The 12,627-nt window shown below is 41.3% G+C and overlaps 1 protein-coding gene across 6 annotated transcripts in view; it reads right to left on the minus strand.

Annotated features, from left to right (window-relative positions):
* Nucleotides 1–12,627, minus strand: part of ADAMTSL3 (ADAMTS like 3) — a 381,778-nt gene that overhangs the window by 103,824 nt on the left and 265,327 nt on the right. For all 6 annotated transcript variants that reach the window (XR_003507318.1, XM_027520883.1, XM_027520878.1 and 3 more), the window contains one exon: nucleotides 8,101–8,230. Coding sequence is in view for 5 of the 6 variants with exons in the window: in XM_027520883.1 (XP_027376684.1) it covers nucleotides 8,101–8,230 (130 nt within the window). In the remaining variant the exon portion in view is untranslated. The remainder of the gene's footprint in view (nucleotides 1–8,100; nucleotides 8,231–12,627) is intronic.

Here is a 12,627-nt window from a genome sequence, read left to right on the forward strand (position 1 = left end):
CTTTAACAAGAATATAGAGAATTTAATAATATATTTGAAAATTTGATGAAATAGATAAGCTATTAGGCAACTACAAAAAGTTCTTTTGAAGAAAAGGACTAGATTGTGCTAATTTTGTGATTAAGTTCCTACAAGTTTCTAAGAAACAAATGAATTCTTATGTTACTTAAAATGTTCCAAGGTAAAAAAGAGGATTAGAACGTAAAGAAAACTTTTGATTATAATCTATGATTATATATTTTTAATTTTAAAAAGAGAGAAATAGAAATTCTAAGTAACAAGCATATTAATCAAAGGATTAAAATAATACACAGTATGAACATTCATTTGGAAGGACTGATGTCGAAGCTGAGGCTCCAATACTTTGATCACTTGATGTGAAGAGTCTACTTATTGGAAAAGACCCTGATGCTGGGAAAGATTGAAGGCAAAGAAGAGGGTGACAGAGGATGAAATTATTAGATAGTATCACCAACTCAATGGACATGAATTTGAGCAATCTCCGGGAGATAGTGAAGGACAAGGGAGCCTGGGGTGCTGCAGTCTATGGGATCGCAAAGAGTCAGACACGACTTAGTGACTGAACAACAAGAGCAACACCACTGTGAACTGAACATTTGTATCCTTCTCCAAACTCCAAAGATTCCAAGAATACTTGTATTATTTTCCAAATTGTTCTTATATTTTAACGTCTTCTGTAATAAATTCATCTTTCGTTTGGCGAATCTGTGAACTATCTTCATTAGCATTAGATTTTTTTCATATGCTTTGGAATGTCATTTTGCAGGCTCAACTGGAAGGGGTTTTCTCTCCCTCCACCTCCTTTAATCCTTTTCTCTGTCTCTTAACGCTTTCTGTCTACAGTTTGGTTTGCCTCCACCGAGCCCTCGGGGGTATCCAGGCTAGAACCAGGTCCACGTGGATAATGTGGCATAGAAGCACTATGAAGAACTGACGACCCAACCACTGAGCCAACAGGTAAGCCAGGGCTGGATCTGCTCCCAGGGCTCTATTGTGTCTGTCCTTCATCTTCACAGGTGAGCAGCTTCAGGTTGTGGTCAGCAGCAGCTTTTCTTCACAAAAAAGTAAGGAATATGGGTCCTTTTCCATGAATTAAAAGAAAGATGTCCAGTCTCTGTTACCCAGAGGATCTGAACTCTCAGTGACCCCAAATGCTGTGGGGCTAAAGCCCAGAAGAACCATAGGTCCAGTTCCACTGACCACTTCCCTCTTCTGTTCCTTTCCCAGCCTATGTAGTTATTTTCACCGTTTCCTGGGTGTGATGTTTCCCTTTTTTATACTGTAGCTATCACTGATCTGTATTTGGAGCAGAATGTGAAATTAAAACATGATCTGAATTGGAAGTATATTCGTTAACCTATTAATTAGACTGCTAGTATATAAAGTTCCAGTAGCTTTAGGGGTGAGGAAAATCACCAAGAATAGATACTCTGACGACAATCAGACCACACAGCTAAAAATTAGAAGGTTTTGTTGCACTATTGAAACAACTCAGCTTAACTATGTAAGTTATTAGGAGCAACTTTGGGATGGTCAGTCTTTCAAGAAAGTATATAACCACTAGAATTGATCGGTGACATAAGGGACTGGAAGGGGAACCATTCTTATTCAAGAAACAGGCAACAATTTCTTATTAAGAGACAATGAATACAGCATTTTTTGTTTTAATTCAAGACCTGGGTAACAAGTTGGTACAGAAACATTTTACTCTTGGCTTTTGTCTCCCAACCTCCCTGTCTAGCCATGTTGAGTCCTGTCACAGAATAAGAAGGCTCTTCTTGGACTAGTGGAACCATTATGTAACCCTGCCCATTTCTCTCTCCTGGAAAAAGCAAACTCCATAAATAGCAGACACTCAGCAGTTAAAGGACAGACCAAAGGGAGTAACCCTAGAAGAGCAAATAAACATACAACGCCCCACCTTGGAGAGTTCAGGCTAATACATCAAACACATTTGCCTCTGGGTAAATAAAGATCTACTGACTGTCCAACCCAATCTCACTGGTAAGTTTCACCCTGGGGTGATATTTTACTGCTATTGCCCTTGGAGTCAGTAAATATTTGTATGGAAAGTATTGTGCAACACCCTGTTCCTGTTATTCCTACACCACTGGTTTCTAGAACCTAAAACATTTTTGTAAACTTACCTTTATTTTGGCATCAACCCTTTGTCTCTGCTGGTTTTTTTCCAAAATAACTCTCAACCTTCAAAAACTTTATTAAACTTGCAACTTTGAAATGAGGAATAGTATTTCTCTTCACATAAAAACAGACCCTTAATTTTGCAAAGTGGCCAAGATATATTGTGTGCTGTATTAGTCCCAGCTTGAAAGCTCTGTGGGCAAGACTGCCGAGGCAGATTATGTGCAAGACCCCTGGCTGAGGCTGAGAGATGAGGAACCTGCTTGTGGGCTAGTGCATGAATAAACCCGCATGCTCCCTTCAGTAGCATAAAGGGACAGTTTCTAGATCTGTAGTCAGATGTTGCTCCAATTTGGTGAGCAAAGGAAGGATGGCACTGCAAACCAAGCTCAGCCCTGCCTTGGCCTCCTAGGCAGGTCAAGCAGAGGCTGGTAGTCTTATAACTAAAACAAACCCTAAGCATTTCAAAGGACTCAGGAGTAGACGTGAGGATAATTGCAAAAATACTAGGTAGAGTCCTGCAGATGTGAGTGAAAAATGCAACCTGAAGCATGACTCAACAATGAAAGACTAGAGCTGAAAAGGACCTTGGTGATGATAAAGTCTAACACCTTTCATCAACATTCAGATGAAGAAACTGGGCCCTAAGAGCCAAGGGACATGTCTGAAGTGTCCTGATCGAGGCAGAACTGGCCTCTACTCCATGTTCCAGATCCATTCCCACTTCTCTCTGCACTGTTAAGACACATCCCTATCATGTGTCCAAGGTTAGGATCCCATTTCACTGTTGACTTCATATACCAAGGAGCAGAGAGCCGCTGATCACTTTTATGGGAGAGTATTAGCTTATTTCATGGATAAGGGCTCCAGGCAGAGGGCCAAGACCCAGAAGGCATGAATGAGCAGGAGCATGGGTCAAAGTGAATAATTCAGTGTGGCTGCTGGGCAAGTTCAAGTTCCTCTGGGTGTGTGTGAATGAGCATGTGTGTGTGTGTGCGCACGCGTACACGCGCTGTGGTAAGATGAGAGAAGTCATGACAGGAAATGTGGTTCAAGAACCTAAAACCAGGGTCACCAAGGACTTTATCTGCTCTCATGGGTTGAACTGCTTTCTTCAAAATGAAGCTGAAGTCCTAACCACGAGAACTCATAAATGTGAACTTATTTGGAAATAGCATCTTTGCAGATGATAGAGTTAGGCTGAGGTCATCAGATGTTGGGCTCTAATTCAATAGGAGCAGTGACCTTATAAAAGGGGAAATTTCAATGCAGAGACCTACAGAAGGAAGATGCTATGAAAACCCCCGGGGGATTTCCCTGGTGGTCCAGGAGTGTGGCTAAGGCTCCACACTCCCAGTGCAGAGGGCCCGGGTTGCATACCTCGTCAAGGAACTAGATCCCACATGCCACAACTAAGACCTGGTACAGCCAAATAAATACCTAAATATTATAAAAAGAAAACACACAGGGAATGCCATCCGCAAGCTGCTGCTGCTGCTGCTAAGTCACGTCAGTCGTGTCCGACTCTGTGTGACCCCATAGACGGCAGCCCACCAGGCTCCTCTGTCCCTGGGATTCTCCAGGAAAGAACACTGGAGTGGGTTGCCATTTCCTTCTCCAGTGCATGAAAGTGAAAATGAGAGTGAAGTTGCTCAGTCACATCCAACTCTTTGTGACCCCAGGGACTGTAGCCTACCAGGCTCCTCCATCCATGTCCATGGGATTTTCCAGGCAAGAGTACTGGAGTGGGTTGCCATTGCCTTCTCCCATCCACAAGCTAAGGACGATCAAGCTACCAGAAGTTAGGAGAGGCGCATAGAACAGGTTTTCCCTCAGAGCTGTCAGAAGGAACCAACCTTGACTAGGGGTTTCTAGACTCCCCATATGTGAGACAGTGAACTTTGTTTAAGCCACTCAGCTTATGGAACTTTGTTATGGAAGCCCAAGGGAACTCATACATACGGCGAAGTACAGACTGTGGCTTTTCCACAGGGAAAGGAAGTCACTGGAGGGTTTTTTGTGGGAGTTTACACGGCCATTCTCCAATTTAGAAGACAGTTTCACAGTCATACGTGTACATATGGATCAGAGTAGGAAACACTAGAGGCAGGACTCAAATTTTATGATAAATGGTCAGGGACATATCTAATTTGGACTCAATCCAAGGACGCTTTCAGATTCACATGCAGGCAGGCTTTAAATGGGTGACACTCAGATGAATTATGGCAGGCTAGCTATTTTGGTTAAGGTAATTAATTAAAAATTTATAATTGATTTCAATATCTCTACCTTTGTTCTCCCCATCCCAGGGTTTGAACAGTCTCTTTTAAGTGTACATTTTTTTCCTTTTTTTTTTTTGGCCATGCAGTGCAGCATGTTGGGAATCTTGGTTCCCCAACCAGGGATCAAACACACATCCCCTGCATTGGCAGCTCAGAGTCCTAATCACTGCACCACCAGGGAAGTCCCTAAATGTAAATTTGATTTATCAAATGCTCCAATGGCTTCCCAGCAACTCTCAGGATCAAGTCCAAATGCCTGGCATGGTCCTACCATGTCTGGTCTCGTCTCTGGTCATCTCCTGACTTCCTTTCTGTCCAGTTTCTTGAACACACCAATTTCTTCCTTTCCTTGGGACCTTTGTCTATACTGTTCCTTCTGCCTAGAACACTCCTTCCTCTATGCTTCCCCTGGCCAACTTTCACTCCTCTTTTACATATCAGCTTACATAGAACCCTCAGGGAGGCCTCCTCTGAATGCCTGCACCCAATCCTCAGTCCAAACCAATCTACATTAGGTCCTTATGCAACTCTTGTTCTTGAGACTTTTTCTGTTTCTTTATAGCATGTATTATAATTTAAGTAATATACTTACTTATGTTTAACTCTTCCTCTTACCCCATCCCAAGACTCAAGTTGAAGGAACCAAAGTAAAAACCTTGTAGAGCACGATTCCAATTTCTTGGGACAACAGGTTGAGATATTAAACTATGCTTCTCACCTCCTGCATTTCCCCTTGTCCTTCACCCTGGTCAGACGGGTAGTTTCCATCTCACAGAGCCTCACTGGAGGGATGTGGTGGGGGTGGGGGGAGGAGAACAGAAACTAGCTTCTCTAAAAATATCTAAATTATTGCTTCTGATATTAGATTAAGAAAAAACTGAGAAACATAAGATGAGTAATTTGGATTCCTAAGGTTTTCAATACTTAACATGAGTGCTATTTCCCCTGAGATAAAGGGGATGTTCCAAATGGACAGAATCTCAGCATCACCTCCCATATACTTGATGTTCTTGGAGCTCTCTGGATAGACTTGCTGATACAGTGGGCATCCTGACTCCCAGTTAGATGAAACCTTCTAACACTCCTACTGTGTTGTGTCTTCTGCCATTTCCTACTAGTATTCTGGTGTGGATGACTCTGGAATTCAGTAAACCTGGGGGCAGAAGTAGGAGGTCTAGGGAAGAAGATTTCCTTATGCTGTTTCTGGGCCTTGCTCACCAAAGTAACTGTGTAGGTCTTTACTGCCTCGTCTCAGTTGAGTACAGCACAATGGCTCTAACGTAAGTCAAGAAGTTCCCTGGGGACTTCCCTAGTGGTCCAGTGGTTAAGCCACTATGGAGAACAGTGTGGAGATTCCTTAAAAAACTGGAAATAGAACTGCCTTATGATCCAGCAACCCCACTGCTGGGCATACACACTGAGGAAACCAGAAGGGAAAGAGACACGTGTACCCCAATGTTCATCGCAGCACTGTTTATAATAGCCAAGACATGGAAGCAACCTAGATGTCCATCAGCAGATGAATGGATAAGAAAGCTGTGGTACATATACACAATGGAGTATTACTCAGCCATTAAAAAGAATACATTTGAATCAGTTCTAATTAGGTGGATGAAACTGGAGCCTATTATACAGAGTGAAGTAAGCCAGAAGGAAAAACATAAATACAGTATACTAACGCATATATATGGAATTTAGAAAGATGGTAACAATAACCCGGTGTACGAGACAGCAAAAGAGACACTGATGTATAGAACAGTCTTATGGACTCTGTGGGAGAGGGAGAGGGTCGGAAGATTTGGGAGAATGGCAATGAAACATGTAAAATATCATGTAGGAAACGAGTTGCCAGTCCAGGTTCGATGCATGATGCTGGATGCTTGGGGCTGGTGCACTGGGACGGCCCAGAGGGATGGTATGGGGAGGGAGGAGGGAGGAGGGTTCGGGATGGGGAGCACATGTATACCTGTGGCGGATTCATTTTGATATTTGGCAAAACTAATACAATTATGTAAAGTTTAAAAATAAAATAAAATTAGAGAAAAAAATAAAAAAAAAAAAAAAAATAAAAATTCTTAACTACAAAAAAAAAAAAAAAACACTAAAAAAAAAAAAAAAAAAGAATCCTCCTTGCAATGCAGGGGATGCAGGTTTGATCCCTGGTCAGAGAACTAAGGTTTCACATGCCTCAAGCAACTAAGCCCACACAGCAACCACTGGGCCCTTGCACCGCAACTAAAGAGTCCATGTGCCACAGTGAAAGATCCCATGTGCTGCAACTAAGACTCTACACAACCAAATAAAGATATATATATATATATATATATATATATATATTTTTTTTTTTTTTTTAAAAAGGAGTTTCCCATATTTCCTTAGCTGACAATCTAAGTCAGAAATATAGTAATGGATATAAAATGCTATGCCTGGTTCCCTGTAGATGTGGTCTCCCCAAGGATGAAGCTGGCCTCCTCCAAGACTGAGCAGGTTAGAGACCAAGACCCACAAAGAAAGGACCCATGTGCAGGACAGAGAAGTATGGATCTCCAGGATGCCCTCACTCACTGGATCCTCACCACCAGCACCCTGAGACCACCAAGATAGGACTTTCTTCCTCACAGCCAAAACATCTCATGGAATCAAAATCAGAAAGATCAAGAGACTTCCAGAAGCACAAATTATTTCCTGAATAACCATAAAAATCTATCTTTACCCCTGGATGTAACAGACATAATAAATGTCCTCAGTTGCTTAGAATCCCAGACATAATTAAACTTACCTTTAGTGAATGCAGGTACCTAATTAAATGGGTGATATAATTACTAAGAGGCAGAAAGAGAATCTGGCAATGAGGAAGAGAGGAGGTGACTGGGAATGAGCTTTCAACTTTTGGCTTTAAATATATCACAGAAGAGGGGTCAAGATTATACAGGTAAAGGATAGAAAAGGGAAAAAACTGGGGGCTGGATTTTGGAATGTCTTGTGAGAAACTAGTGATGCTGAGTTATAATCTTCTGGAGCTAACAATAGCCACGGACAGAAAAATATGAGGAAAATCTACACTTCCTTCTGATAAAAATCCTCAGCATCTTATAAGGACTTAAGAGAGGAAGCAGATTAATTTTTAAGGTCAACCTTTCAGGCCAAGGAGACCAAAAATAAGCCAACATTTCCCACTCTTTGGGGACTCTTAACAGTACACCCCATAATCTGAGATCTCTGGCAGGCCAGTGGGAAGGGTGAGAACACACTGGTGTGATTTCTAGATAACAAGTAGGAGATCACTCAGTTAGTCCACAAATATGGACAGAGCACCTTCTGTGAACCTGTGCTAACTTGACCTCAGAGCCTGTGTTCCCTGATGTGGCTTCAGGCAAAGAAGTACCCCTGAAGGGACAGACATGAGACAACAAAACTGCTGAGCTCATGGTGTTGCCAGCAGCAGCCAGTTCACATTCACTCATGTATGATGCAAACAAAAGGCCGGGTAAAGGGGATTCCCACTTAACCTGGCAGTATTCGTGTATCTTAGTGAGAATCTGGCTGGCACAGAGCTTGAACAGAGAAGGGAGAACTCTGTTCTCCTTGGGTGACTCCCCCCTCAGCCTCAATACACATGCATGATTCTCTGCAGAGAGCAGAAGACCGCACGTACCTGGGTGGGCAGGGCTCTGTGTTACAAGCCTGGCTCATCGCCGGAGGGCGGTGGACCATATCACACAAGGTGTCATTGACTGTCTGCTGGGTCTGCAGGTGTAAGCACACTGCAATGGCTTCTTGATGGCCTGGAGGTTGGAAAGAGAAAAGAAAATACGCAAATGACTTAGAATGACTCATTGTGGGGAAAAAAGAAAACAGGGTCTTTGAACCCCTCATTCTTAAGCCACTGCCCTTTTGACTGTATTGCTTGCCTGCAGGATGCATTGCGGGGTCCACGTGGAGCAAATGACTGTGCCTTTCCCAAAGTCTCCCAGGCTCTATTATTTCCTCAGTCACTTTGTAAACTCCCAAATGGTCACTTTGAGACGTCAAGGACCACCCCTGAAACCCCATCCACTGTCACACTGATCTGCCTTTCAAACACACTCAAGGCCAGGAGTTCCTGCAAATGAATCATCCACATGCTCCTTCCAAACATATACAATAATTTCCCTAAGAGGAATTTTCATATCAGGTCCTAAAGAATAACACTTTCTCACATGAATGGAATCAAACAGTATTTGTCTGCACCTAATATATATTGGACTGCAAGGATATCAAACCAGTCAGTCCTAGAGGAAATCAACCTTTATATCCTTTACCTGTATATATGACCCCTCTTCTGTGATACATTTAAAGTCAAAAGTTGAAGGACTGATGTTGAACATTCATTGGAAGGACTGATGTTGAAGCTGAAGCTCCAATGCTTTGGCCACCTGATATGAAGAGCCAACTCGTTAGAAAAGACCCTGATGCTGGGAAAGATTGAAGGCAGGAGAAGGAGACGACAGAGGACAAGATGGTTGGATGGCATCACTGACTCAATGGACATGAGTTTGAGCAAGCTCCAGGAGATGGTGAAGGACAGGGAAGCCTGGTGTGCTGCAGTCCATGGTGTTGCAGAGAGTCAGACATAACAGAGAGACTGAACAACAAATGTATATTGGGATGCATTTTTAAGGTTAACTTATAGCATGGTAAAATTCATAGGGTCAGAGAGTACTTTGGTAGATGTCAGGGACAAGATGGGGGTGAGTAAGTGTTAAATGGGGACAGAATTTCAGTTTGTGCTCAGTCGTGTCTGACTCTGTGATCCCATGGACTGTAACCTGCCAGGCTCCTCTGTCCACGGCATTTCCCAGGCAAGAATACTGAAGTGGGTTGCCATTTCCTCCTCCAAGGGATCTTACTGACCCAGGGATTGAACCCTTATCTCCTACATTTCCTGCATTAGCAGGCAGATTCTTTACCACTAATGCCACCTGGGAAGCCCCTTTTGTACTCAAAGGGTTCCAAAATGCAATACAGCCAACCAGCTTCCCTGTTAAAATACAAACTTTCACAGGCACATTTTTCCTTTGAGGCTAGACAGGTCTGTCTGACTCCAAGGCCCAGTCTCAATCATTATTTTGTTTGTTGAGACAAATTAAAAAAAAAAAAAAAAAGATTATTGGGAAATCAGAACTGAGCAAAATATAAATCAAATTTTGATGGAAAAAATCAAATAAAAATTGTAATAGCAACCAACTATGCTATTTGAAATATGCAAATGTATTCAGTTTCATGCAAGAATGTGTGTTCCACATTGTGGTTCTTTTTCCAAATGCCATGTTTCAATTCAACCATTTTACAATATTTCGCAGAATACAGTATGGACCAAAAGTATATATAAAATATATATTTGAGATGTTGAGTTCTTTTCCCTAAATTTTCTTTGCTTTCTTCAGTTGTAAGCTTATGCTCCTGGGCATAGTAGGATGCAGTCTTAAATCTCCATGCATCTTCCAATGAATTTTTTTTTAATAAACACTAACCTGAAACATGAACAGACACTGCTACAACTATAACACTGTTACAATTATAACTCAGGTTCCTCCCTACAAATGTTGAACTCAGTGATTTTACAGGGACACAGATGTTCATTTTCTAGCAAGTTTCATTTCTTTTTAATCTGAGAAAAATGCAGTTATCTTTCACATATATTCTAATTTATAACCAGAATTATTTACAAAATACACTTGGAGACTATTTTGGAACATGAGTGGGTGGATCTGAAAGCACCAAAGTTACCTCATTTTAACCATTTTTATGGAATTTCACAATAGTTGTGACAAATTAAAGCAAGTTTACTCAAAAGAATATAAAAGTTTAATGAGAGATTAAGGATACTTATTGAGGTGGAATGTATTTTCCAAAGATGGCCATGAGACTATCTCCCGTCTCTCACACTGAACCTATGACATGACTTCACCACTTTCCACTTCAAGAGGTTTGAGCAAACCTTTATCCTCAAAAGAAAAAAGTTATAAAGATAAGTTTACTTCATCTCATTTTTAACAAAATTTGGACAGTAATCACAAATATGCATTTAGAAGATATAAGATAAATCAAGTGTTGAAATTTCAATTCAATTTCTCTAATAAATCCTTTGGTAGCATGAGGCAACATTCTTCACTTCACAGTTGACTTCTGCAATGTCATAATACGAGGGTTATTTTATTTTTTGGCAAAAAATATCTAAAGCCTACATCAAGAAATGAATTAATAATTAAAGGGTAAAAACACAGACGCTAAGAGGGGAAGCAGAGCCAATAAATGAGCTAATACATTCTCTTTTGTTGGTTTAAGGTTAGTTCAAGTTGGGTTTCTTGCAAATAAATCTTGACTAATTCAACATGCCAAGTAACATATCACACACAAACACACACACACACACACACACACATTAACACACACAGAGTAAGAAATGCTCAGAGCAACAACAACAAAAAAATCTACAGTCAGAACCTTTAAGGTGTTGCTGCTGCTGCTGCTAAGTCGCTTCAGTCGTGTCCGACTCTGTGCGACCCCATAGACAGCAGCCCACCAGGCTCCCCCGTCCCTGGGATTCTTACCAATATTTAATATAATAAATTACTTTTTAAAAGTTGGAAAATGATTTGAATAAGAAAATTATGTTTATATAATAACCAAATGGCCTTGGCCCTCAGAAATAGATGCAATATGCTTTTCTAAGCAGAGGAACATTAACAAAAATTGATCTTACATTAGTCTATAAAGAAAACTGTATTAAATTCCATAACCTAGAAATTATGTAGGCAATATTTCTTGACCATAATAGAATCCAACTATAAATGAAAAATAAACAATTAAAACCCCCAATCCGAACATCAGAATTTAAAAATAATCATTTCCGATAAGTGGCACTAGTGGTAAAGAATCCACCTGCCAATGCAGGAGATGCAAGAGAGGTGGGTTCACCTCTGGGTGGGAAAGAGCACCTGGAGAAGGAAAGGGCAACCTGCTCCAGTATTCTTGCCTGGAGAACCCCATGGACAGAGAAGACTGGTGGGCTGCAGTCCATGGGGCCACAAAGAATCAGACATGACTGAGTGACTGAGCACATACACACAAAACTCTTAGCTTAAAAACAGTAATTAAGTTACACATTATTTGACAATAAAAAGGAGCAGAGGAGGGCTTAAAGCAACTGGATATTAGATGAACAACGCTTGATGCTATTAATATCATCATGAAATGGATGACTTTTTCCCAAGAAAATCTAAATTATGAAACTCACTTTAAAATTCAGTTCAGTCACTCAGTCATGTCCAACTCTGCGCAACCCCATGGACCACAGCATTCCAGGCCTCCCTGTCTATCACCAACTCCCAGAGTCTACTCAAATTCATCTTCATTGAGTCGGTGATGCCATCCAACCATCTCATCCTCTGTCGTCCCCTTCTCCTTCTGCCTTCAACCTTTCCCAGAATCAGGGTCTTTTCAAATGAGTCAGATCTTCACATCAGGTGGCCAAAGTACTGGAGTTTCAGCTTTAACATCAGTCCGTCCAGTGAATATTCAGGACTGATCTCCTTTAGGATGGACTGGATGGATCTCCTTGCGGTCCAAGGGACTCTCAAGAGCCTTCTCCAACACCACATTTCAAAAGCATTAATTCTTCGGCACTCGGCTTTCTTTATAGTCCAACCCTCATATCCATACATGACTACTGGAAAAACCATAGCCTTGACGAGACAAAACTTTGTTGGCAAAGAAATGTCTCTGCTTTCTAATATGCTGTCTAGGTTGGTCATAACTTTCCTTCCAAGGAGTAAGCGTCTTTTAATTTCATGGCTGCAATCACCATCTGCAGTGATTTTTGGAGCCCCCCAAAATAAAGTCTGACACTGTTTCCACTGTTTCTCCATCTATTTCCCATGAAGTGATGGGACCAGATGACATGATCTTAGTTTCCTGAACGTTGAGGTTTAAACCAACTTTTTCACTCTCCTCTTTCACCTTCATCAAGAGGATCTTTAGGTCTTCTTCACTTTCTGCCATAAAGGTGGGGTCATCTGCATAGCTGAGGTTATTGATATTTCTCCTGGTTGGCAATATTGATTCCAGCTTGTGCTTCATCCAGCCCAGCATTTCTCATGATGTACTCTGCATATAAGTTAAATAAGCAGGGTGACAATAT

This window comes from Bos indicus x Bos taurus, chromosome 21 (assembly GCF_003369695.1).
Source record: "Bos indicus x Bos taurus breed Angus x Brahman F1 hybrid chromosome 21, Bos_hybrid_MaternalHap_v2.0, whole genome shotgun sequence".
NCBI classification, from domain to species: domain Eukaryota; kingdom Metazoa; phylum Chordata; class Mammalia; order Artiodactyla; family Bovidae; genus Bos; species Bos indicus x Bos taurus.